General features: G+C 49.7%; 1 protein-coding gene across 8 annotated transcripts in view; it reads right to left on the bottom strand.

The window, feature by feature from the left end:
- The window catches only part of CCDC30 (coiled-coil domain containing 30), a 71637-nt gene extending 48208 nt beyond the window's left edge, over positions 1-23429 (bottom strand). For 5 of the 8 annotated variants that reach the window (XR_008312585.1, XR_008312586.1, XM_053280649.1 and 2 more), the window contains exons 1-7: positions 23101-23280; positions 21913-22014; positions 19071-19253; positions 12200-12320; positions 8763-8953; positions 6663-6752; positions 5734-5887 (exon numbers count right to left, since the gene is read on the bottom strand). Coding sequence is in view for 6 of the 8 variants with exons in the window: in XM_053280649.1 (XP_053136624.1) it covers positions 5734-5887; positions 6663-6752; positions 8763-8953; positions 12200-12320; positions 19071-19253; positions 21913-22014; positions 23101-23253 (994 nt within the window). In the remaining 2 variants the exon portion in view is untranslated. The other 3 variants (XM_053280651.1, XM_053280648.1, XM_053280652.1) reach the window with 3 other exon arrangements.
- Positions 23430-24777: the final 1348 nt, after the last annotated feature.

The following is a 24777-nucleotide window of genomic DNA, read 5'->3' as shown; positions in this document are numbered from 1 at the left end:
AGCGGACATCGGCCAAAAGGTCGGCAAGAGGCGAGGAGAGGTAACGAATAACAGAAAGGACAGTAGAAGAACAGATATGAATTTTTTTTTTAAATTTTTTTTTAAAATTATTATTATTTCTTTTTTCTTTAGTAACTAGAGAGAACTAATAGTAGTAGAATACCAGGTGAAGAATAGATTGGAAATAGTCAAAAACAATAGGAATATAAGCAGAAGAAAAGAAGAGGCCTAGTTAACTAGGCCCAAGCCAGCGAGCTGTAATGCGAGCCTTCTGGAGCAAAGGCAGGAAGTAGAACTGAGGAGATCCGCCCACATGCACTGGGTTAAGGATCTTCAAGTATGACTACTTCCTGCCTTTTGGAGCATGTGGGGGGGATGTAATCCCAAGCTTGGGTGACCTCTTCTACACCAGCCGAGAAAGTGTGTTTTTAAGGCCCTCGTAAAGGCTGACAAAGGAGCCATACCCTGGGGCTATTCCCATGATCTTTGGGGTTGGAAGAGCAGCCAAGCTGGGTTTGGGAGCTGGGCACGCCCCCGGCTGGCCCTTGCCAGAAATCGCCAAGCAGGGTAGGAGGAGGGGAAAATGCTCGTCTGCGAGCTGGGGATGGAGACGAGTGGCAGCGGAAAACCCAGGACCCCCACCCAGCTCCAGGGTGAGGATGGAGGAGAAAGCTGGCATGCAGAAGGTTCCAAGTCCCCTCCCTGGCAGCATCTCTAAGATAGGGCTGAGAGAGACTCCTGCCTGCAACCTTGGAGAAGCCGCTGTCAGTCTGGGTAGACAATACTGAGCTAGATGGACCAAGGGTCTGACTCCGTAGAAGGCAGCTGGCTATGTTCCTAGCACTCCCCACACCTCCTGCCTCTATACCCAGCCCCCACAGGCGAGCAGTCTTCCCTCCTCCTGACCTGCTTGCAGAATTCTCACAATGGCCAATCCACGGGTACATACGACCGTGGGGAGACATGAGAGAGTTCTATAAAATCATGCATGGTGTGGAGAAAGTGGAGAGAGAGAAATCCTATTCCCTCTCACATCACACTAGAACCCGGGGGCATCCCATGAAAGTGATTGCCAGGAAATCTAGGACCAACCAACAGAAGTATTTTTTCACACAATGCATAATCCACTTGTGGAATTCTCTGCCACAAGATGTGGTGACAGCAAACAACCTAGATGGCTGAGGGGTTTGGATAACTTCATGGAGGAGAGGTTTATCAACGGCTACTAGTCAGAGGGCTATAGGCCACCTCCAGCCTCAGAGGCAGGATGAGTAACCAGTTGTAGGGAAGTAACAGCAGGAGAGGAGGCATGTCCTCAACTCCTGTCTGTAGGCTTCCAGCAGCATCTGGTGGGCCACTGTGTGAAACAGGATACTGGACTAGTTGGGCCTCCTTGGGCCTGATCCAGCAGGGCCATTCTTGTGTTCATATACTGAGTCAGACCCTTGGTTCGTCTGGCTCAGTAGTGTCTACACAGACTGGCAGCGGCTTCTCCCAGGTTGCAGGCAGGAGTCTCTCTCAGCCCTATTTTGGAGATACTGCCAGGGAGAGAACTTTGAACCTTCTGCTCTTCCCAGAGCGGCTCCATCCCCTGAGGGGAAGATCTTCCAGTGCTCACGCATGCAGTCTCCCATTCAAATGCAAATCAAGGCAGACCCTGCTTAGCAAAGGGGACAAGTCATGCTTGCTACCACAAGACCAGCTCTCTTCCTGAACCCAGCCTGGCCACTCTTCCTACCCTGAAGAGGAGTGCGAGATCAGCCTCTCTGTATCCCGGCAGGGAGTGCATTGCAGAGTTCGGGAGCTGCCTGCGGCAAAGGCCCAACTGAGTTGTTGCTGGCCGAACAAGCAGCAGATGGAGACGGACCTCTCCAGACAACCTCAGCAGTCGGTATGTTTTTAATGTTTTTAAAGCGGCACTCTATGAGATATCTGGGGCCCAAGTCACTCAAAGCTCTGTAGGTAATTACCAGCACTTTGCATTTTGCCCGGAAACAAATCAGCAGACAATGTGGATCTTTTAAGATGGGAGAAAGATGGTCTCTTTAAGGTGACCGAGAGAGCAATCTGGCTCTCCTGTGGCGATTCTTATGGCTAAATATGTATAGCATGAGAGCCAAAGTGTGTGAGGCACTATCCAGAATCAAGGACCATCTCAGCAATCCCTGCCCAGATGATTTATGTGAGTCAATCGGTTTCTTCTTTACCATTCTTCAGTCAATTGAGGTTTTAAAAGGAGAAGGGGCCAACACCACTGCTCTGGAAAGATATGCAAGAACCCTGCTAACTGAGCAAAGGGGCAGCTTTTTAAAGTGGGGATTCTCTTGTATTTTAGCAGGGGGAGAGCAACTGGCCCTATCCATCCCCAGCACAGCATCCCTCCAGGGGCTGTTGCTGGTGTCTATCATGTTTCTTTTTAGATTGTGAGCCCTTTGGAGACAGGGGGCCATTTGTTTGATTTTTTATATCTATGTAAATCGCTTTGGGGATTTCTGTTGGAAAATGGTATATAAATATTCATCATATTCATAATGTAACATGCAAGGCATTACTACAGCCTTAACTCTCCCATGCAGTTGATGTCATAATCGACTTTACAGGAGTATATGTAACCCCCACACTCACTCCAAGAAGGGAGTTCAAGCCCCCTCCCCAAATATATAAATGAACCCAGATAGATACAGACAGACAGATACAAAATAATACTTGAGAGTTTCATCAAAAAGGCATTGGGGTCAATAAGAACCCAATTAAAATGATTGGAGGGAATGAAACACTGTACATCCAAAGTATTGGGGGCCTAAATGACCCCAGCATGGTGAATATTTTCTTTTCAATGGACAATAGATCCTTCTTGTCTGTGCTACAGTTAAGATAAGAAGCTTTAGGGTTGCGTTAGGTTTAATTCAGACCTCCAGAAGGTTTTCAATTGAAAGAAAAATGTCACAAGTAAGGTAACCAGGGTCTGGGAGGTCCCTCAGGAACTTACATTAGGGGTTGTTTCATTTCCCAGAGAGTTGTACACTTACCATAAGCAATAAGCCTTAAAATACTTTCTTATTTTCTACATTAAACTGGAATCTTTTACAAATACATCTAATCATTTAAAAACAAAAACAAAACCCTTTTTGACTTTAATAGCAGATTACTAACATTCTTTTAAACGAATAAGAGGGTTAAAAATCTTCGCAAACTGTATTCACAATAACCTATAACAACCAATGAACCTCTTCTATCTGCAGATGGACAGAAAGCTATGCAAGGGAAATAATTACTTCGTTCTCAAATTAATCCGGGATCTAGTCTTTTCCCCTCTTCCAAATATGAGACTATTACATCAGCTTTAGCAAATATTTAAACACAGCCTTTGTTTAGTAACCCAGAAGCACAAAATAAACAAGCAAGCCCATCCAGAAGCCCTGGCGAAGTGTCTACGTACACAAAGAAATGGACCTTAAGCACAGAAAATCACAGACACAGTTGGAACTTACATACAGAAGGCCAGTGATGCACAAAGGGCCTCCTCAAAACGTTACTGGTAAATGATAATAAATTCCTCCCTGGTTCACTGCACTCAGGGGTCACCTAGAAAAGGAATCCGGCAGCAGTTCTGTCCATGATCGGGAGGTACAGCGTTGTCTGGAGGTTGCCACATGCTGCCGAGTACGTGCCAACCCAATGCTAGAGATGCCCTAAAAAGACCGATCGACCAAAGCAGGGCAGGAAGTCAGAATGCAAACAAGCAGAGCGACTGCTCTGGGGCCGGCAATGACCTGGCTGCTCTAGAGTGGCTCTCTGACACAAATCTGCCCAGGGAAAAAGGGCTGCTGAGATCAGACATTGCACTAGCCCAAAGCTGTTAGGAACATAGGAAGCTGCCTTCTACTGAGTCAGATCTCTGGTCCATCTTGCTCAGTATTGACTGCACAGGGTGGCAGCAGCTTCTCCAAGGTTTCAGGTAGGAGTCTCTCTCAGCCCTGACTTGGAGATGCTGCCAGGGAGGGAACTTGGAACCTTCTGCATGCAAGCATGAAGATGTTCTTCCACTGAGCTATGCCTCATCCCCTAAGGGGAATTATCTTACAGTGCTCGCACATGTCTCCATTCAAATGCAAACCAGGGCAGACCCTGCTTAGCAAAGGGGACAATTCGTGCTGGCCATCAGCACCTAGAAATTGCGTTTTAGACTAATACTGCTCTACCGCAAGTGGGTGGTATGCTGGTCTTGTGGCAGTGAGCATGAATTGTCCTCTTATTAAGCAGGGTCCACCTTGGTTTGCATTTGGATGGGAGACGACATGTAAGCACTGTGAAATAATCCCCTTAGGGGATGAGCCATAGCTTAGTGCTAGAGCATTTATTCTACAGCAGAAGGTCCCAGGTTCAATCCCTGGTAGCATCTCCAAGTAGGGCTGGGAAAGACGACTCTGCCTGAAACCTTGGAGAGCCGCTGCCAGTCAGAGCAGACAAGACTGAGCTAGATGGGCCAAGGTACAAGGCAGCTTCCTATGTTCCTAGGCTCTAAAGCACAACTTGTCATTCAGATATGCACACAAACCCTGGAGTTGGTGGTTTCTCTCTTCTCCCCCCGTCTTCCCTGACAATCCCTAAGCACTGCCCCAAATAGCAACCCCCGAAGGCAGAACAACGTTCCCAACCGTGGTCAGTTGGCTGAGATGTAAACCCCGCAACTGTCATTTACCCAGACTCTGGTTCGCATACCAAACTTTGGCTTCTGATCCTGGTGTGGCAACTCTGGGCGGGTGTTTTCGACCTTGGGTCCCCAGATCTGAGGCATCTCTTGCACGAGGCAAGGTGAAACAGTCACCGCAGGCGGCAGATTACAGAGGCTCCAGCAGGGTGGCAAAATCATCACCGCCGCCGCCATCAGAGCAGCTCTTCAGGACCAATCTGACCCTTGCAAGGAGAACACTGTCCCCTCTAACAGGGATTCCCAGATGTTGCTGAGTACAACTCCCAGAATCCCCAGCTGCAATGTCTTTTGCTTTGGAATTATGGGAGTTGTCGTCAACAACATCTGGGAATCTCTGTTAGAGGGGACACTGAAGGAGAGCCTCTTCTCACTCTCCTTGCAAGGTTGGTAAGAAGCACAAGGAGAAGAGAGGGGTCTGCTGGCCACCTGCCCTCTTCCCTGCTCCCCATGCACTTTGGCGCCAGCGTGGTGTAGTGGTTAGAGTGCTAGACTAGGACCGGGGAGACCCAAGTTCAACTCCCCATTCAGCCATGAAACTAGCTGGGTGACTCTGGGCCAGTCACTCTCAGCCTAACCTACTTCACAGGGTTGTCGTGAGGAGAAACCTCTGGGCTCCTTGGAGGAAGAGCGGGATATAAAATGCCAAAAAGGGGGGGGGGGGAGGCAGCATTTCGCACCTCGCCTCGGGCACCACAACCCCTGGAGATATTGTTGGACTACCACTGCCATCAGCCCTCACCACAATGGCTGAAGGATTTCTAACGTGGACAAGATCCTGGACAAAAGCAATTCAACCAATTGACTGGTACCCTCAACAAATGGGGCCCCGGGCACCTTAGGAGCTGTCTGCTCCCAGCTGAATCTACCCATCTGACTAGAGCGGCTGGGAGGCCTTGTTTTTGATTGTTGTTAAACTGGGGTCTTAGGACGAAGGGCAGTATATAAAATACAACCACATGTACAAGCTCAATCTGTTCCGACCAAACTGATTCTCCCGACGCTTCAAAAGCCAAACTCACCCAATTTGCTTTGCTCTTTCTCCTGCACGTCCACTTCCTCCACCCGCCTCCAGATCTCCCCGTGAGCCATCTGCAGCCTGCGTGCGGCTTCGTCCAGGTCTTGTTCGGCACACTGGCGCAAGGCGATCTCTCTTGCCAGCTCTTCAGCGTGAGACTAGAAAACAAGCCACTGTTGGTGGAGGAAGGGGCATTGCTGGGCGGTGGGTGGGGGGGGGGAGACCTCTTGACATGGGAGGGCTCCATGACTTGTACCAGGGCACATGGGGGGGCGGGCGCTAGATGAATTCTTATCAGATGTCCTCTAGAAGGCAGGACCTAGGGATTGCAAACAGCATTGCTTCTCAACCAGGCCCTCCCTGAAAAATCCAATTTGCATTCTAGTTGCTACTATGGGCCTGTTACAGGAAGATAGGAAACTGCTAGGGATGTTCACAAAACACAATTTGAAGGGCGATTCGTAACACATCACCCACCTTTAACATGGAGGAAAGCAGGTCCAATCCTTGATCTGCTGTCTTCCATGTTAAAGGTGCAGGGAATGTGTTCCGAATCGCCCTTCGAATCGCGATTCATGTACATCCCTAGAAGCTTGCTTCTACTGAGTCAGACCATTGGTCCATCTAATTCAGTATTCTCTACTGACTGGCCGCGACTCTCCAAGAAGCTCAGAACAAAACTCATTCCACACAGAGATGGAAAACCTTAGAGGGACCACCCAACCCACTCTCCATCCTATTCTCAAATTACCTTCAACCAGTGTTCCCTGGAACAGTGATTCCCAGATGGTTTGACAACAAAACCCAGAATCCCCAGCTGCAACAGCCTTTGGCTGAGGATTCTGGGAGTTGTAGTCCAACAACATCAGGGGCCCCCAAGTGTGAGAACTCCCAAAATAACCAGTAAAAAAGGGCCAGTTATTAGTGCTTTACTTTGTTCATCATCTCTTTGGTGCGCTGCATGGATTCGCGTTGTTCCTGAAGCTCGTCTTCTAGCATCTGACGAATGTGATCCAATTCATTCTTGCACAAAAGAAAAATAATCACAGATAAGCATCCTTCATCAAAAGCCTTCAGCTTCATCAAAATAACATGCAGAGGGTGAAGACAGATATAACCCTTTTAAGAAAGGCAATGTGAAAACCTCTCAACTATAAGAGCCCCTGGTGGCGCAGTGGTAAAACTGCTGCCCTGTAACCAGAAGGTTACAAGTTCGATCCTGACCAGGGGCTCAAGGTTGACTCAGCCTTCCATCCTTCCGAGGTCGGTAAAATGAGTACCCAGAATGTTGGGGGCAATATGCTAAATCATTGTAAACTGCTTAGAGAGCTCCGGCTATAGAGCGGTATATAAATGTAAGTGCTATTGCTATTGCTATAAACAGAAGTGTGCTTTTCTATTCAAATCTGACATGCCAGAACATATTTCTCTTGGGACATGCTTCTGTCCTAGAGTGTGGTATGGAAAAAATGGATTATGCAGGGCTTAGGGGAAAGTCAATTGTAGTGAGAGGCTATTGGCTAATGCCTGTGAAATCAATAACATGCACCTTCCAATAATATGCCATCCTCAAAAGCAATTTGACAGAAATATTCATGAAAAATATTGTAGACGAAGGATGAATGGATGTGCCAATGACTATATGCCACTCATTTTTCTTTTTTTAAAGGTGGGAGTCCACCTGAAGGATGAGAGAAATGGGCACGAACAATAGCTGATCCAGTATATGGCTTGCCAGAGATGTGCACATGTGACACAAGTTGCAAAGGTGGGTTCACACTGTGAATTAAGAACCCACTGTGATCACTATTAAGAACTGTCTGTCCCTGCCCTGCAATGTTAACTTGAGCTGTATTCCTACAAAACATTATAAATTGAGGATTGGGGGCTGGCTATTATCAGGGTTCAGGAAATACACTAGTCTACTAGTCTGTGACAAGTGAAAAATGATGCCCAATGAGTGAAAACGTCCTGATGGGTAATGTACCAACCATCTTGACGAGTAAAACATTTTGTCTGGCTGTTGAACTGAACCAACGTTTCTTGACCCTGGCCATTAATATACGCATTTATTAAAAAATAGATTAGACCTGATTCAGCAAATTACCATCCTATTAGTCTGCTAAGCATCATCAGTAAATTATATAAGCGTCATCTACATGAAACATTGTCGGATTGGTTGGAACCGGACAATATTTTGGAACATGAACAGACAGGTTTCAGAATGGGATGCTCAACAGCTGCCCAGGGCATAATTATTATCATTGTTCAAGACCCGGTGGAAAAACATATGTCCCCACATAAAAGGTGCACTCTACATGGCCTTCATTAATTTTAAAACAGCATTTGACCTTATAGCTAGGGACTGTGGAGAAAAATACAGGCCTCCACTATCGATAGGTTTCTATTTGCAGTCTGTCTGAAAACACTCAGTTATAAGTTAGATGCAGCCATGCAGGACATTTGACAGGTAGGAACACAGGAAGCTGCTTTATAACGGGTCAGACCCTTGGTCCATCTAGCTCAGTATTGTCTACCCGTCCTGGCAGTGGCTTCTCCAAGTTTGCAGACAGGAGTCTCTCCCAGCCCATTCTTGGAGATGCCACCAGGGAGGGAACTTAGAACCTTATGCATGCAAGCACACAGACGTTCTTCCCAGAGTGGCCCCATCCCCTGGGAATATCTTACAGTGCTCACACATCTCCCATTCAAATGCAACCCAGGGTGCACCCTGCTTAGCAAAGGGGACAATTCATGTTTGCTACCACAAGACCAGCTCTTCAAGAACTTCTTGAAGTCAATGATGGTTGCCCGATTTTTGCCCCGGGGGGTGGGGGGATAAGCATCTATGCTCTCCTCTTGAGAAAGGGCTGCTTTGCCCTCCCTGGCAAACACTGGCAATGTTAATTAGCACATCGAGATGCCTAACGAGCATGTGATGTTCTCGGGGAGAGCCGGGACGTGCAGCCCGCGATTTCAGCCTCTCTTTCAAGAGCACTCCGGGCTCAGCTGAAGAGACGGCGGGCCGCCTACCTGCAGCTGGGCAGTATAGAGGCTTTCCAGGCAGCTGGGGGAGTCCAGCTTTTGCTCCAGGGCCTCCAGTTTCTCCAGCAGCGTGCTTCTCTCAACCAGCAAATAGGCCACCTGTTCGCTGGGGCTGCTGCGGGTGATCTCAACCAAGCCTTCTTGCTCCAGCATCTCCTCCACCTCCTTCTGCTGTGATTCTGAGAGGGGAGAAGCAAGCAACACACCCATACAGATATAGGGCGCCTTCGGACGTTGTGACAGACCACGGCCTAAGTGAGCCCGTGGTTCTCTTGCCCGTTCCCTGACCCACTCCCAGGCGGGTTGGAGCTGTGGTCTGGGAGCCTGGAAAGAGGCGGGAACTGGCTGAAAGGGCTTCCCGAGACCCGGGAAGGAAAGCTGCACCAGCCAATTAAGTTTAAGCACCGGGAGGAACTTCCTCCCTTAAGTCCAGTTTGGCTGAATTGCAATTGCCCAATAAAGACAATCCAGCCTTGTTTGGGTAAGTGTAATGGGCAGGCACAGAACTGTTCTGGGTGGTTTGGTTCAAATCGAAACGAACTGCCAGTCCGCAAACATTAGAACCAAACAGTGGTTCCGTTTGTGCAGTTGAACCGGTTCGGCCTGGTTCAGGCGGCTATGCTTGTAAAGAGGAATCCAGTAATGGGCACTAGGGGCGTGTGGAACCAGTTCGAAATGAACCCGGTTCGAACCAGCCCGGCTCGAACCAGCTCGGCCTCCACAAAAAGGTCACTGGCCCGAGTTCAAACCACGCCTGGTTTGGATTGAACCAGTTCAACCCAGTTCAGATGGCTATGCTTGTAAAGGGGAATTCGATAAGGGTTCCCCTTTACAAGCAAAGGGGATTCTTAACTCTAAAAAGGATTGAAAGGGTAGGCAAGAGGGCACCTTACTGGCACCCCCTGCAACAGTGCGGACCGGCAAGGGCTCAGGGGAGCCACTGGTAAGATGCCCTCTCACCTACCTACCCACCCCATTCAACCCTTTATTAGAGCTAGGAATCCCCTTTGCTTATTAAGAAGAAACCATATCAGATTCCCCTTTACAAGCACAGACACCTGATCCAGGTCAAACTGGTTCGATCTGAACCAGGCCCATTTGGAACTTGGACAAGCACCCTTGGGGGTGGGGGGGGCAAGCCGGTTCAAGCTCAAACTCATTGAACTGGGTTCAATTTGAACTGGTCCCGCACGCCCCAGTAAGTGTAAGTAAAGTGTGCCGTCAAGTCGATTTCGACTCCTGGCGTACTTTATTTCAAACTGAGGGATTGTCTGGAGTTTGGGGGGAAGAATCAGAACCATGGTTGGGTCCACGGTTCTGATAATTTACACACTGCGTGGAGCCAAACTGAGGTGGTTTTACCTCAGGTCCCACGCCACAGACTAGCACTTGGTAGGGTTGCAGTGAAGGCCTTAGGGAAGGAGATTTAGATGCCGTGACGTGTCTACATTTACAAAGATTAGAATCATCCGGACAATGGTTTTCCCCGTGACACTCTATGGATGCGAAAGTTGGACTTTGAAGAAGCAAGAGAGAAAAAGTATTAACGCTTCTGAACTTTGGTGCTGGAGAATACTTTGGAGGAGACCATGGACAGCCAGGAAAACAAACCAATGGATCCTAGAACAAATCAACCCAGAATTTCCACTCGAGGCACAAATGGCCAGGCTCAAACTATATTACTTCAGACACATTTATGTGAAGACCCAGCTCCCTTGAGAAGTCCATAATGCTGGGGAAAGTGGAAGGAAAGAGAAGAGGACAACCAGCAGCAAGGTAGATGGACTCGATGACAACAGCAATGAATGCACCACTGAGAAACCTTAAAGGCCAAGTTGAAGACAGATCATCCTGGAGACAATCTATCTATGTGGTCGCTAAGAGTTGACACCGATTTGATGGCACTTAAACAATCAATCAATCAATCAATCAATCAATCATATCTCCCCTTAGTCTTCTCTTCTCCAGCTAAACAAGCCCAGCTCTGAAATGAGGCCTGGAAAAACACAGGAAAATACTGGATCCTTGCCTGGTTTTTACTTCACACCTGCTTCCAGTCCCTCTGATCCTTGCTTGTTTCCTCTGGATCTCATCCCCTGCCTGTTTTGGGCCATGTTTCTGGTCCAACTGGAGAAGCAACCGGATCCCCCTAAGTCCTGGAACCCCAACTGCCTGGAGTTTGACTCCAGCTTAGGAGGTGAGGAACCCAAATTATATTTCGGGAATTTGTTGGCCACCTCTGTTTCCATCCTTGTGGAGATGCATGAGGAATGAGATGCTTAAAGACTTTTTATATTGCACACTGGCAATTGTATCTTGACAAAGGATTTTAATTGTTAACTACTTGTTAACACAAGTTAACAAGCTTCACACTTTTGCTCAGTTGGTTCTGTGCCCCTGTAACTAGGCCTGTGCCATTTCACAGCCATTAAGTCCTCTCTCTTATAAAAGCTGCGGATGCTGTGGCACATGACACATTGATCCAGCTATGAAGCATTGATTAGACCAGAGCTGCAAAAGTAGCTCCGGTTCAAGGTCAGTTATCCACTCACTGCACAGACAAAGAGCAAACGGGCCCTGATGAGGGTCACCAGAGGAAGAAGAAAACAAGAGCTAGATTCTGTTTCCGCTAGGGATGTGCAAAAAATCTGACCAAAGCGAGCTGAATTGAATCCAAATCGATTTGACTCAAAACCTTTTGCACGGAATGGAATTCGTTAGAATCAATTTGAATTTGAACTGAAATCAAATCTGAGTGAATTTGATTCAAGTTCAGGTGAAATCGAATCGATTCGAATGAATCCTATTCCATGCAAGCAGTTGCAAGTCGAAGCAATTCAGTCAAACTTTTTTGCACATCCCTAAGTTTCTGCTTTATCTCAGAGAGTAAAAAGCGTTAGAATGAAAACAAATGAGTCTCATATTCCACCCAACACACTTGAACCCTTTTGATGGCAAATAATAGTTATCTGCTGAGGATCCAATTCACACAACCAAGCTCTGGTGGCCGAGTTGCTTTCTTTCTTGGTAGAGCAGATGCACCTGTTCTACCCATTTTGACTAGCAGGGCTCACCCTTGTCCTTGAAAGGCAGAGACTACATCACATAAGCCTAGGTTGCAGTTTTAAGGTTCTTTAGGGAGGGAGAGTTATTTCACACACACACAAACACACACACACCCCTGCTCCCAGCACAGCCAAATCAACACATCACTTCTTACTTAGGTGCTGGGGATGAAGCAGGAGGAGGCAGCAGTGGAGAGCAGATCAGCACGCTGCACTCCGGGCAAATCAAGACCTCTGTGCAAGAGAGCACGGAGAGAAATTAACCATTCCCCTAGGCACTGCCTTCCCTTCTCAGGGAGGCCTCGCCGGTGTCAAGCATCCTGAATCTAGCATGCTGGAGCAGGAAGAGGATGCGATTACCATGCTTGCTCTGCAGTTGTACCAATTCCATCCTCAGCTGCTTGTTCTCTTTCTCAAAGGCAGTCGCCAGAGCATCCCGCACCTCCGTCAAGGTACGGACGTGGCGCACGTAGCTTTCCACCTGCAGGGAGAAGAAGAGCCTGTGAAGGTTCTCCCTGCCTCAGGGCGCCTTTTGTGGCCACCACTCAGGTCTGATTTGGCAGGATCCGAGGCCAATTTGGACTTCGCTCCGCCGCCTTGGTTGTATAGTAGCATGGGGGCCTCTTTTCAGGTGGCTAGGAGATGAAATGAAATGCATTTACTCCTTGATTAAACGATAACAAGAAGCTTTATTGTTCAAATGCAGGCTCTTAGGAACATAGGAAACTGCCCTCTACCGAGTCAGATCCTTAGTCCATCTCGCTCAGAATTGTCTACACAGACTGGCAGCAGCTTCTCCAAGGTTGCAAGCAGGAGTCTCTCTCAGCCCTATCTTCCCATCCAAGAGTGCATAGAGCACTCCTTCACTTCCACTGAGCCGCTGGGGAAGAGAATCCAGCCCGCCACCTCTGAACAGCAGGCATGCAGTATTTTTAAGAGGGCTACTCAAACTGGGAGGGAGGAGGCAATGGTCAACCCCTCCTGTATTCTACCAAAGAAAACCACAGGGCTCTGTGGGCGCCAAGAGTTGACATCGACTCAATGGCACACTTTACTTTTTACTTACATCTAGATATCCAGCTCAAGCTCGACATCTGACCACACATTTCCCCACATGGCTTGGGAAATGGGTGACACAGCAGAAGGTTGCTTCCACACGCACTCAGCCCCCCACCCAGACCAGAGCACCTGTCCTTAAGTAACTATTTCCTCTCGCTTGGTTTTTCATCGTTTACATTTAAAATCAAATAAAGCTGATTTGTCAGAACTGGCGGCATCCCGTGCTGCTCAAACTTTGAGGCAAGACCGTCTCCCCATTAGAAGGTCTTTTGTCGATGCAAGGAATGGAGTTTTAATTGATTTATTAATTCGATCTGCATATGGGTAAAAACAAGAGCTCTGAAGCAAAAAGCACGCTTTCTTTTGTTTTTGACAATACATGGAATTCCCTCCAGAGTATGCGAGAGAGAAGGGGAAACTGCTGCTTTTGAAACAGGGCTCCCCATCTGTAGTGTTGCTGTTTTTCAGCACTTGTATTCAAATCAATACTTTTTTTTTGCAGGCGGGGTGGGGTGGGGATGGGACTCTGCTGCCAAATGAGTTAGGACAGGCCTCCACACACCTCCTTTGCCTCTAGGAGCCAGACTGCCCTCTGCTGCATGGGGTGCGGGTGGACAGACTTGCCACTTGCCCCCAGCAACGGACTCTCTCAATCAATCAATGTTCATTTCAATCAAAATCAAAACAAGATCAAAACAGACAATAACATAAAATAAAAGCCCTGCAACCGGATCATGACTGTGTCAATTGTGGTCGTGCTTTCACTGCTGCTACACAAAAAGCGACTGTGCAGGTTGTGGTTTGAATCGTATCAGAGAGCGACAGCTTAGTACAGAACCCTTCCAGTCTGCCCAGATCCCTCTGCAGTAGAGGGGAAATATATCTTGTGCGGGAGTCTTTGTAAGAGGGGCAGTATAACAAGATATGGTGGATGGTTTCTATCTCCTCTGCCCCGCATGGGAAGGTTCTCTCAGCCAATGGCACTTTTGAGAATCTACCCTGCAGGAGTGCAGAGGGGAGAACATTATGTCTTGCAATGTCCTCTGCCCTGCGAGGAGGCAGAGACTCACCACCTTGCTTGCTCGCGCCTTCTGGTCACACTGCAACCACATCCCTTAAGGATAGCAGTATTGCTCATACGTTGCCACCCATCCAAATACAAACCAGGACAAACCCTGCTTAGCAAAGGGGACACTCTATGCTTGCAACTGCAAAACCAGCTCTCCTCCCATTAGCCCCCACTTCCCCTTCCTCCAGAATCATGTGCAGGCCAGCAACCCAACCCAACCCAACCACATTCGGGGAGGAGAGCGGGTCTTGTGGTAGCAAGCATGAATTGTACCCTTTGCTAAGCAGGGTCTCCCCTGGTTGTATTTCAATGGGAGACTACATGTGAGCACTGTCAGATATTCCCCTGAGGGGAAAGGGCTGCCCTGAGAAGAGAATCTGTATACAGAAGGTTCCCAGTTCCCTCCCTGGCAGCATCTCCAAGATAGGGCTGAGACAGACTCCTGCCTGCAACCTTGGAGAAGCCGCTGCCAGTCTGTGTTGACAATACTGAGCTAGATTAACCAAAGGTCTGTCTCGGTATATAGCAGCTTCCAGTGTTCCTAAGGTGCTGAGCACAGTGCTGAAGCCTGTCCAAGTAAGCGGAGTTTTTTAGACTGTCAGCAGATGGCACTATTGCTTTGCATAACTAATGTAAGGAATGCCCTGGCTTAATGAAACTGGCAGCATTTTCCTCAAGCCATTGTAGCTCCGGATTCGGGGAGCTGTAGTCAAAAACATCTGGGAATCCCTGTCAGAAGGAACACTGTTGGGGGTTCCTGCCCAATTGCCCAGGTCTGCTCAGTGGCTGACCCAGATCTTCCCCGGGGATCGTCGGCACATACTAAGGCAGGGTCTATACACACAGCAGAATGCGGCAATAACGTTCTGGGGTGGCAGAAGGCATGGCATCACATGCAGACACTGCAGACAGGGAGGGGTTTTGAATGCTCCTGTAGGTTTAACAACTCCTTACTACATATTCGGATTTGGGGCCTTCCAACGCGGCAGTCTGATCACAGCCTATTCTGCTACCCCGTCTTGTGCAGATCAAGGCTAAGAAACCTTCCTAACCAGGAGCAATTGGGAAGCCGCGTTCTACCGAGTCAGACCCTTGGTCCATCTAGCTCAGGACTGCCTACCCAGGCTGGCAGCAAGGTTGCAGGCAGGAGTCTCTCCCAGCCCTGTCTTGGGAGATGCTGCCAGGGATTGAAGCTGGGACTTCCTATATCCAAGCGGCATGCAGCTGATCTCCCCATCCCATACATTCAGACCCTTTCGAGATCAACCCGAAGCCAAAATGATCTGTGGCCTCTCTAAATGGATCAAAACTGTCACCCATCTTTCTAAAGCAAGAGGCATCCCATCATCTGTCAACCCACTTCCATATCCAGGAGGCATATTTGCCCCTCTGCCACAGCCCCTTTGTATACTGCAGAGGATCGGGCACATGTTTCTGGGCACCAGACTCAACACACTCGACACATGAGCCTCTCAGAATCGTAGCATGTTAGAGTTTGGACGGGACCTTGGAGGTCTTCTAATCCACACGCACACCCCTGCTCAGGGCAGGCATCTCCAACAGCACCCCTGAGCGGTGGCTGTCTGGCCTCTGTTTGGAAACCTCCAGCGAGGAAGAGCTTAACTATTGCATGAGGCAGACTGTTCCCCTGTCCAATAGCTCTTACAGTCAGGAAATTTCTCCTAATGTTTCAGCTAAATCTGCATCCTTGTCATTTCAACCCCTTGGTTCTAGTCTGGCCCTCAGAAACAGAGAGCAAGTCGGCTTCTTCTGGTGTCATGACTCCCCTTAGACTTCTCTTCTCCAGCAGAAGAATACCCAGCTCCTTCATCCACCCAAGCCCTCTTTGTCCCATAGCCAGTGTGGAAGCCAGACAAAGAAGGCTGCATCATCCAGGATTACCTGGAGCTGGATAGAGGTGGAAAAATGGGTCTGACCTTTCGATGCTTAAAAGAAACCACTGCATGCTTCAAAGGTTGAGAAGGTTCACCTTCTTGCAAAAAGGGACCGACAATTTTAGCCAAGAGCCCTTTTAACTGTCCCTGACTGCTCCCAGGAAAATAGTTAGCTGTCTTCTGAGTCAGACCCTAGGTCCATCTAGCTCAGTGTTGTCAACACTGACTGGCAGCAGCTTCTCCAAGGTTACAGGCAGGGCTCTTTCCCAGCACTACCTGGAGATACTGCCAGGGGCTGAACCTGGGAACTTGAAAACTGAGCTACAGCCCCATTCCCAACCTTAACTAGCCACGGTAGCCACGGGCAAGGAGCCAAATGGGCAAGGAGCTTTCACAACCCCAAGCACCCTGCCAGCTTCTTCAAGGGTCAAAATGACCCAAGCAATTGCAACAAGCAGAAGGCCCTGAGATTAGCAGAACAGGCACTGCATTAGGAACATAGGAAGCTGCCATATACCGAGTCAGACCATCAGTCCATCTAGCTCAGTATTGTCTACCCTGACTGGCAGTGGCTTCTCCAAGGTTGCAGGCAGGAGTCTCTCTCAGCCCATCTTGGAGGGAGGGAACTTGGGACCTTTTGCATGCAAGCAGGCAGGTGCTCTTCCCAGATCCCCAGACCCATCCCGAGGGGGAATATCTTACAGTGCTCACACGTCTCCCATTCAAATGCAAACCAGGGCAGACCCTGCTCAGCAACAGGGACAAGTTATGCTTGCTACCACAAGACCAGCTCTCCTCCCTCAGTGTCCAGGTCAGACCAAATGTGAGAAGCTTTATCAGCAAAGGATCTTGTAGAAGTATCACAGCAAGCAACAGCTGGTTCATCTTCTGGAGATTCCAGTCTAGGTTCAACCACCCTTACATCACCTAGAAGGGCTCTGCTGAATACCATTACACAGGAACGTAGGAAGCTGCCATTTACTGAGTCAGGCCCTTGGTCCAGTATTGTCTGCACAGACTGGCAGCGGCTTCTCCAAGGCTGCAGGCAGGAATCTCTCTCAGCCCTCTCTTGGAGATGCTGCCAGGGAGGGAACTGGGAACCTTCGGCAAGCAATAGCCAAAGCATTCTGTAAACTAAGCGGATCCCTCCCAACTTCGCAGGGAGTGGCAGCTCTGTCCAAACGGGCCTCAACCAAATAATGTGGCCCAGCCCCAGCCACCGCTTCCTACTCATGCCCACTGTTCCCTCTAAGGTGTGCGCATGTGCGCACACTCACCAGTTTTCTGCTGTCCACTCAGTTTGTTTTAGATCCCACTCAGGTTGAATTAGGAAGGTCCAACTCTGAATCCCCAGAATTCAGTGCTGTGCAGGAAAAGAGAGAGAGGGGCCTTTCCCACGTGTTGAACAGAATCAACCATTTCTCTGGCGAAAAGAGACGAGGCCCTCAGGTGTCCTCCGCCATTAGCTCAGGACGCGTCACCAGTTCCAGGAGCCCTTGTAACACAGCAGTCAAGACGCACAAGGCGTTTCCCTTCGTACTGGAACTGGCTGGTCCAGGCAACGGGCTTCCCGCACTAGGCAGGGGGGGCATAAACGGCGGGTTAGCTTCCCCGACTGCACTTCCCACAAGACAGGCCAAGGGAGGGCATGGAAAACTGCCCTCTGTCTCCGGGGCTGGGGACCAAAGGAGGCATCTGGTGGGAAACAGGAGACGGGACTGAAGAGCCCTTTGCTTCTCAGAGGAGGCATCTGGCAGGTGTGTGAAACAGGATGCTGGACTGGAGGGGCTTGGGGCCTGATCCAGCAAGGCTGTTCTTATATTCTTAACAACTCTGTTTTGGTCTTCCTCCTTCAAGGACCAACAATGCCAGTGACAGATGGAAAGTACCCAGACAGACCTTTCACGCTTCCTTTTTTCAAAGCAGGAGGGGATTTCCTTCCTTGGCCCCCACCGCAGCAACGAAAAGATAAGGAGGCTGAAGAAGTTGGGAGGGGGCAGCCTCCGTGCTGCGTGGGAAGGAATCTCTGGGTGCTCAGGCCCCACAGAGTCCAGAGCCCGGCTTCCACTTGCCAAGCTGAGGACAGTTGCGAACGGCAATCCATCATTTGCGTCAGATACGGGGAAGCCTCCTGCTGTTCCTATTGTCCGCGAGTCTCACTTTGAAGGCCCGGGACACAGCTTACTCAGAGTCGTTCCCGCCATACTGAAACGAGTGGGACTTCTCCACAAAGGCAGGATACGCTCCTGCGCGGATCCCGTTGCTTTCAATGAGCTTCACGCCAGGATGTCCCCTGGTTACTCCTCCCACTGACAACGCACCAAATACCGAGGATGACTGGAACCAAACGCCAACACAAAAACCAGGAAACGCAGGAGTAATGTGGGGAGGGCAGGAAATGGGCGCTGCCTCCCCCAAAGTAAGCAGGAAACACAAAGAAACAAGACGACAAAAGCAGAGTTGATGGCACCTTCGAGAGAGGTATGCAATGGTCAGAATCCGTTGGGGAGGAGAGCTGGTCATGTGGCAGCAAGCATGACATGTCCCCTTTGCTAAGCAGGGTCTGCCCTGGTTGCATATCGATGGGAGACTAAATGTGTGAGCACTGGAAGAGATTCTCCTTAGGGGATGGAGCCGCTCTGGGAAGAGCATGAGAGATCCTAAGGTCCCTCCCCGACATCTCCAAGATAGGGCTGAGGGAGATTCCCACCTGCAGCCTTGGAGAAGCCGCTACCAGTCTGTGTAGACAACACTGAGCTAGTTGGACCAAGCGTCTGACTCAGTATATGGCAGCTTCCTATGTTTCTATGTCCGCATACAACATCTGCACTTTAGAAAGTCAACCGTCTCTAGAGAAACCTTATGATTTCCCAGCAGCTTATAACGGTATGCCTTCAGGGCAAAAATAAATGTATAGTACAAAAAAGCCTAATATTGAGTTTGGATTCCATGGCTGCTAACCACAGAATCCCTTTGGTTCAAAAACACAGAGTAGAAATATTTTAATAAGGTGGGTTTACTCTGGAAAAGTCCTTTAGGAGTCTATGGGATTGCTCTGGGAAAAGCAATCTTTGTAGCCCATCGACTACTACTCCCCGAATCCCCAAGCCAATGCCAGTGCAGCTGGGAATTCTGGGAGTTGTAGTCAAGAACATCTGGGGAATCCCTGTTTGTGGGAACACTGTAGCCCCTGCAGCTTCGCCCCTACCTCTCGCATCTCCTCTGCTTGCCGCTGCCGGAGCTGCTCCAACTCGCTGGTGACTGAACCCAGCTTCTCTCGGCCGCTCAGGAGCAAGCCCCAGACATAACACAGCTGCTCGTCCGCAGAAGCCGCAGGGTCACCCCCCTCCTCCTGGAGCCGCCGCCGAATGTCTCCTGCGTGTGCCTGCTCCTGTGGAAAGGAGGAAAAAAACGGTGTCTCCTTAACCTACGACTACATTTCATTTAATATTATTAATTTAAAATATTCATATCCTTCCAGCACGATACTGCTCGGGGTATATCCCATTTTACGTGATGCTCGTGGTACATCATTTTATATGCGCATCTTATCAATGGTCAGACCACCAAGTCCAGAATTGCTTCCAGTCATAACCAGTAGATCCCTCCACAAACTCACAAGCACAGCCATTACTTACTCTTTATCCCCAGCAAACCCAGAGGTACACTGCATTAGTACATGGAGGCTCCATTTAATAGCTCCAGTTACATAAGCCCTTGCATTCCCCAAGTTAATGTGCACTGCTTCAAGTACTTTGTTTTAAAGCATCTACACACCCTTTTGTTACCCCTGTGTATCAGAGAGAGTCCTTATTTTGCTGTCTGGGATTATTTCTAGCCTAGAGCCACCTAATGGCACAGTGGGGAAATAACCTGACTACCAAGCCAGAGGTTGCTGGTTCGAATCCCCACTGGTATGTTTCCCAGATTATGGGAAACACCTATATCAGGCAGCAGCGATGTAGGAAGATGCTGAAAGGCATCATCTCATACTGCACGGGAGGAGGCAATGGTCAACCCCTCCTGGATTCTACCAAAGACAACCACAGGACTCGCCACAAGTCGACACCGACTTTACTTTAGTCTGGGGTGCGAACCATAGCTCCTTGGGCACCTCATCATCTCTTCCCATTTGAACCCCTTGAACCTTCCCCTTTTCCAGGACACAAAATAGGAGATCTTGTGTTACCTTGGGAGTCTACCTCTTCTAGTTTTCCCCACCCTTGGGTGCCCAGAGAAGAACGTGCCTGAGTGGCAGGCCTGTAGGTGAGAGTTAACTCCTCCAAGCACTCAAACACCAAAGCTGACTATAGCTCTCGGGAGAGGAGAGCTGGTCTTGTGGCAGCAAGCATGAATTGTTCCCTTTGCTAAGCAGGGTCCACCCTGGTTTGCATTTGAATGCAACTCATGTGAGCACTGTAAGATACTCCCCTCAAGGGATGAGGTTGCTCTGGGAAGAGCATCTGCATGCAGAAGGTTCCCAGTTCCCTCCCTGGCAGCATCTCCAAGATTGGGCTGAGAGAGACTCCTGCCTGCAACCTTGGAGAAGCCGCTGCCTGTCTGGGTAGACAATACTGACCTAGACCGACCAAGGGCCTGATTCAGTAGAAGGCAGCTTCCTATGTTCCTAACTTAAGCAATATCACACTGCTATTGAAGAAGCAGAAACAGGGGATTAATGGTTAGGAAGGACAAGCCTGAAAAATAAAATAAAAACTCTTTTAGATAACTCCTAGTACTGTACTTATTTTAGACTAGAGGTTTTAAGTATGTAAGGACAGCCCTGCTGGATCAGACCCAAGGTCTATCTAGTCCAGCGTCCTGTTTCACACCGTGGCCCACCAGATGCCCCTGCGAAGCCCACAGGCAAGAGCAGAGGACATGCCTCCTCTCCTGCTGTTGCTCCCCTAAAAGTGGGGTTCAGAGGCATCCTGTCTCGGAGGCTAGAAGTGGCCTATAGCCACCAGAATTTGTCTCTTCATAGCCTCGGGAGCAGACATAAAGGAGATGGTGTTCTCTCCCTCCAGGCTCAGGACTCTCAACTCAATGAACAGGGAGCGAATACAATTACAATAAATATTTATATACCGCTTTTCAACCAAAGTTCCCAAAGCAGTTTCTAGAGATATAAATAAACAAAATGGCCCCCTGTCCTCAAAGGGCTCACAAGCTACAAAGAAACCTAAGATAGGCACCAGCAACAGCCACTGGAGGGATGCTGTGCTGGGGATGGATTGGGCCAGTTACTCTCCCCCTGCTCAAGTAAGAGAATTGCCACTTTAAAAAGGTGCCTCTGTCCATTTAGCAGGGGTCAGACATATCTAGGGTGGGGAAGCCAGGGCACTTGCCATGCTGCTTCCCACCCCCTCCCCAGTTTGTGATTAAATAAATAAATATTTTTTAAAAATTAAAATTAAATTAAAATTAAATAAATTATTTTTACCTGTAGCCCCTTTGGGGGGCTTCCCAAAGGCCACAGTGGGGAGGGGGGTCTGCAAAGGTTCGCCGTGCCCCACCAGCCTCTTAATTTACCGCCGCGGCCCGTTCAGGCCTGCAAAGATCGCCGGTGTGGCAGCCATTTTGGAGGCCACCACCCATGATCAAATGGCCTCTGTGAGGCCTGGCAAGGCCTAGGGCCTTGCAGGGACCACCTGAGCATGTGCGGTGCCCATTTTGTTTTCAGCAGCCATTCTGTTAAATTTCCAAGCAGTTTTAATTCGTGCAAGTGTCTGAACTCAAGAAAACTGGCTTGGGAGAGAGGTTTTAATTAACAAAAGGAGTTTATTGTAAGAACCAACAAAAGTAGTTTTTGCTACAGTAAGAATGCAAACCCGACATGTATCTTTACTCAAAGTCTGAAGAGCTTGTGACAGGCGGGTCCACCACAGCTCTAGCCGACATATTCATTAAAATCATGTGGTATAGCCCTGCAGTGAAGGATTGGACTGTACCACTTCAGGGTTGGTCAACCCCTCCTGTATTCTACCCAAAGAAAACAACAGGGCTCTGTGGGCAGCAGGAGTAGAAATCGACCTAACTGCACACTTTACCTTTAGGGTGCATGTGGGGATCAGGTTTTTGAATGTTTCCGAGCGTCCCCCTTTCAAGTTTGAGACTAAAATGTGGGAGACCATATCTGCCACGCGGAGTTCCTTAGGAGAAGAGAGGAAGAAAAAAGTACAAAAATAAATGTCAAAGCAATGATTTCTTTTGTTTCTCGGTTGTTGAGTGCAGCCATGGGTCCCCAGGTGCTGAACTACAACATCCATCACCCACAGTGTGGGGTATTTTTGGCTGTGGATGATGGAATCTGTAGTCCAGCAACATCAGAGGGCACAAATCTGAAAACCTCTGCTGTAATGAATTATGCTCCCGGGAGGGAGCAGTCAGGGATGGCTCAGTCAATAGGGAGGCCGCAATTTTGGGGGCTGCTGGGAAACCCAGTTTCCTGCTGAATTCTTACACAGGAACCTTGTGCTGATTTTGTGTGGGAGGTGGGCTTGTTTTTGCATTTCCCTGCTTTTTCCAGCAGTTTTCCTTCTCAGTCTGTGTCAGATGTTTGGGCAGAGGCGCAATTTCAGTGCTTGCCCTGGGCACTATTTTATTAATTTATTATTAATTATTCACACAGTCAGACAGGTGTTATTCACCGGTTTGTTTTAGCCAGACATCGAGTCCTTCCCAAGGACCTGGGATGGCTGAATGAATGAATGAATGAATAAAAATAGGTTTGTTTGTTTTTTTTAATTGGGGATGATGGGAGTGGTAGTCCACCACCTCTGAGAATCCCTGTTCAAGGAGACACAACCCACTCGGCAGCCACGAAACTCGCTGGGTGACAGTCTGGGCCAGTCGCTGCTCCCTCAGCCTAGCCGACCTCGCAGGGCTGTTGGGCGGATGAGCCTAACCATGGACACGGCGCTTTGGGCTCCTGGCAGGAAGAGCGGGATGGAAATTTAGTAGGTAAGGAAATGACACCTCAGTGGAGCCCCCCTAGACAGAAGCAGCCTATCTTTGGAAGGCTCGCGAAGGGGAAACAGACCGCAGGAGGCACAGACCACCGGCCTGATCATCCCGCGCAGGGCTGCTTGCAGGCGCCTTGACACCCCCACACGCCCCGCCCCACACGCCGTGCTAACGCCATGGAGCCTCCACGGTCAGGTGCAGTCTACGTCCGACTAGCCCAGTGAAGGGGCGGGGCGGGGCGGGTGGGGCGCGTTCCGGGATAGGAAGCGCACCTGCCTGACCCCCTGTTGGAGGCAGGAGGCTGGGTGCTGCCTGGGTCCGATCCCGCAGGGCTCCTCCTCACGCGCCAGGCCAGCTTCCCTCCTCTTCGGACGGGGTGAGGGTCTTGCAGCTGCCCCGAAGCCGCCACCCGCCGCCCTCCCCATCAGACCACCACCACAGCCCGCCCCCGAGCCGACTCACCACCGGCCGCGCTCCCTCCATGCGGGCTCGGCGGGGCGAAGGAAGGCGCCGCCGCGGAGGCCGAGCGAGGGCGCGGTAACCATGGCAACGAGCCTACTGCAACTGCCGCCGCCAGGCCCGGGCTGCAGGCCGCGAACGGCCTTTGGGCGCCATGGCAACGGGGCCTGAAGCCACGCCCCCTCTCGCATATTCCGCCCGCCCGCCCGCCAGTGTCCCCATCTCGACAGGGATTCTCAAGAGGCTGCGGGACTACCACTCCCAGCATCCCCAGCTGCCATGGCTTTGGGACTCTGGGAGTTGTAGTCCACAACCTCTGGGAATCCCTGTTAAAGAGGGAAACGCTGCACCCTCTTAACGCCCGTTTACTCAAGTCAGCCCTACTGATTGCTAAGGGGGCTTACCCCCTAGCAGGGGCGTCGCAATAATTGAGCGGATGAGCTCAAACAACCCAGGCCCCCCAGCTGCCAAGCCCCCCCCCAGCCCCACCCCTCCCTATTTTCTTCATGATCTCCCTCTTAGGGGCCCCTTCTCCCCTAATTATGTCCCTGCTCTCTAGTAAGACTGCAGCCCTGCAGGGCGAGCCGAAGCACTCTTGGATACAGAAGCACCCTCCAGCTTTTGAGGGCATGGGGACTTACTCCCGCGTAGGTGTGGGCAGGATCCACGGTTCAAGTATAAGCTCCTCCCCCCCACACACACATTGCATAAGCAGCTGGTGCACACACACCCTTCAATCCACAAACAGCCAGTCTTACTCCAAGACTTGGGTCTCCAGCTGTTGTTGGACTACAACTCCCATCATCCTCAGCCACAATGGCCTTTGGTCTGGGGTTCGAGAAACCCCTGGGGTGCCTTGCAGAGGATGGGGCAGTAAGGGAAGGCTCTAGTGCAGTAAAAGCATTTCAAAAGGTTATTATTATTGTTATTATATTTATATCCCGCTCTTCCTCCAAGGAGCCCAGAGCGGTGCACTACATACTTGAGTTTCTCTTTTCACAACAACCCTGTGAAGTAGGTTAGGCTGAGAGAGAAGTGCCTGGCCCAGAGTCACCCAGCAAGTCAAACACTGGGCCAAAACCAACCAGGTGAAGGTCAACAAAGACAAATGTAAAGTCTATATTTGAGTTTTCAGGGGGAGAGCAGCAACCCCAGCACAGCATCCCTCTAGTGAATGTTGCTGGTGTCTCTCTTATGTTTCTATTTTAGATTGTGAGTCCTTTGGGGACTGGGAGCCGTTTTTAATTAATTTATATATAAACCACTTTGGAAACTTTTGTTGAAAAGCAGTATATAAGTATTCTTCGTATGTTGAGCCTGGAGACGACTGGGGGGGGGGGGAGATACGAAAGCCATCTTCAAGTATCTGGCTGTCGCAATGAAGGAGCAGGCCTGTCCTCTGCTTCTCCTTAAGGGCAGGACTAGAACTCATGCACAGAAATGGCAAGAACGCAGATTCAGGATAGACAGTAGGAAGAATTTCCAGACTG

The sequence above is a fragment of the Hemicordylus capensis genome, chromosome 16 (assembly GCF_027244095.1).
Source record: "Hemicordylus capensis ecotype Gifberg chromosome 16, rHemCap1.1.pri, whole genome shotgun sequence".
NCBI classification, from domain to species: domain Eukaryota; kingdom Metazoa; phylum Chordata; class Lepidosauria; order Squamata; family Cordylidae; genus Hemicordylus; species Hemicordylus capensis.
Note: the sequence above shows the minus strand (reverse complement) of the source record. Positions and strands in the feature narration are given on the sequence as shown.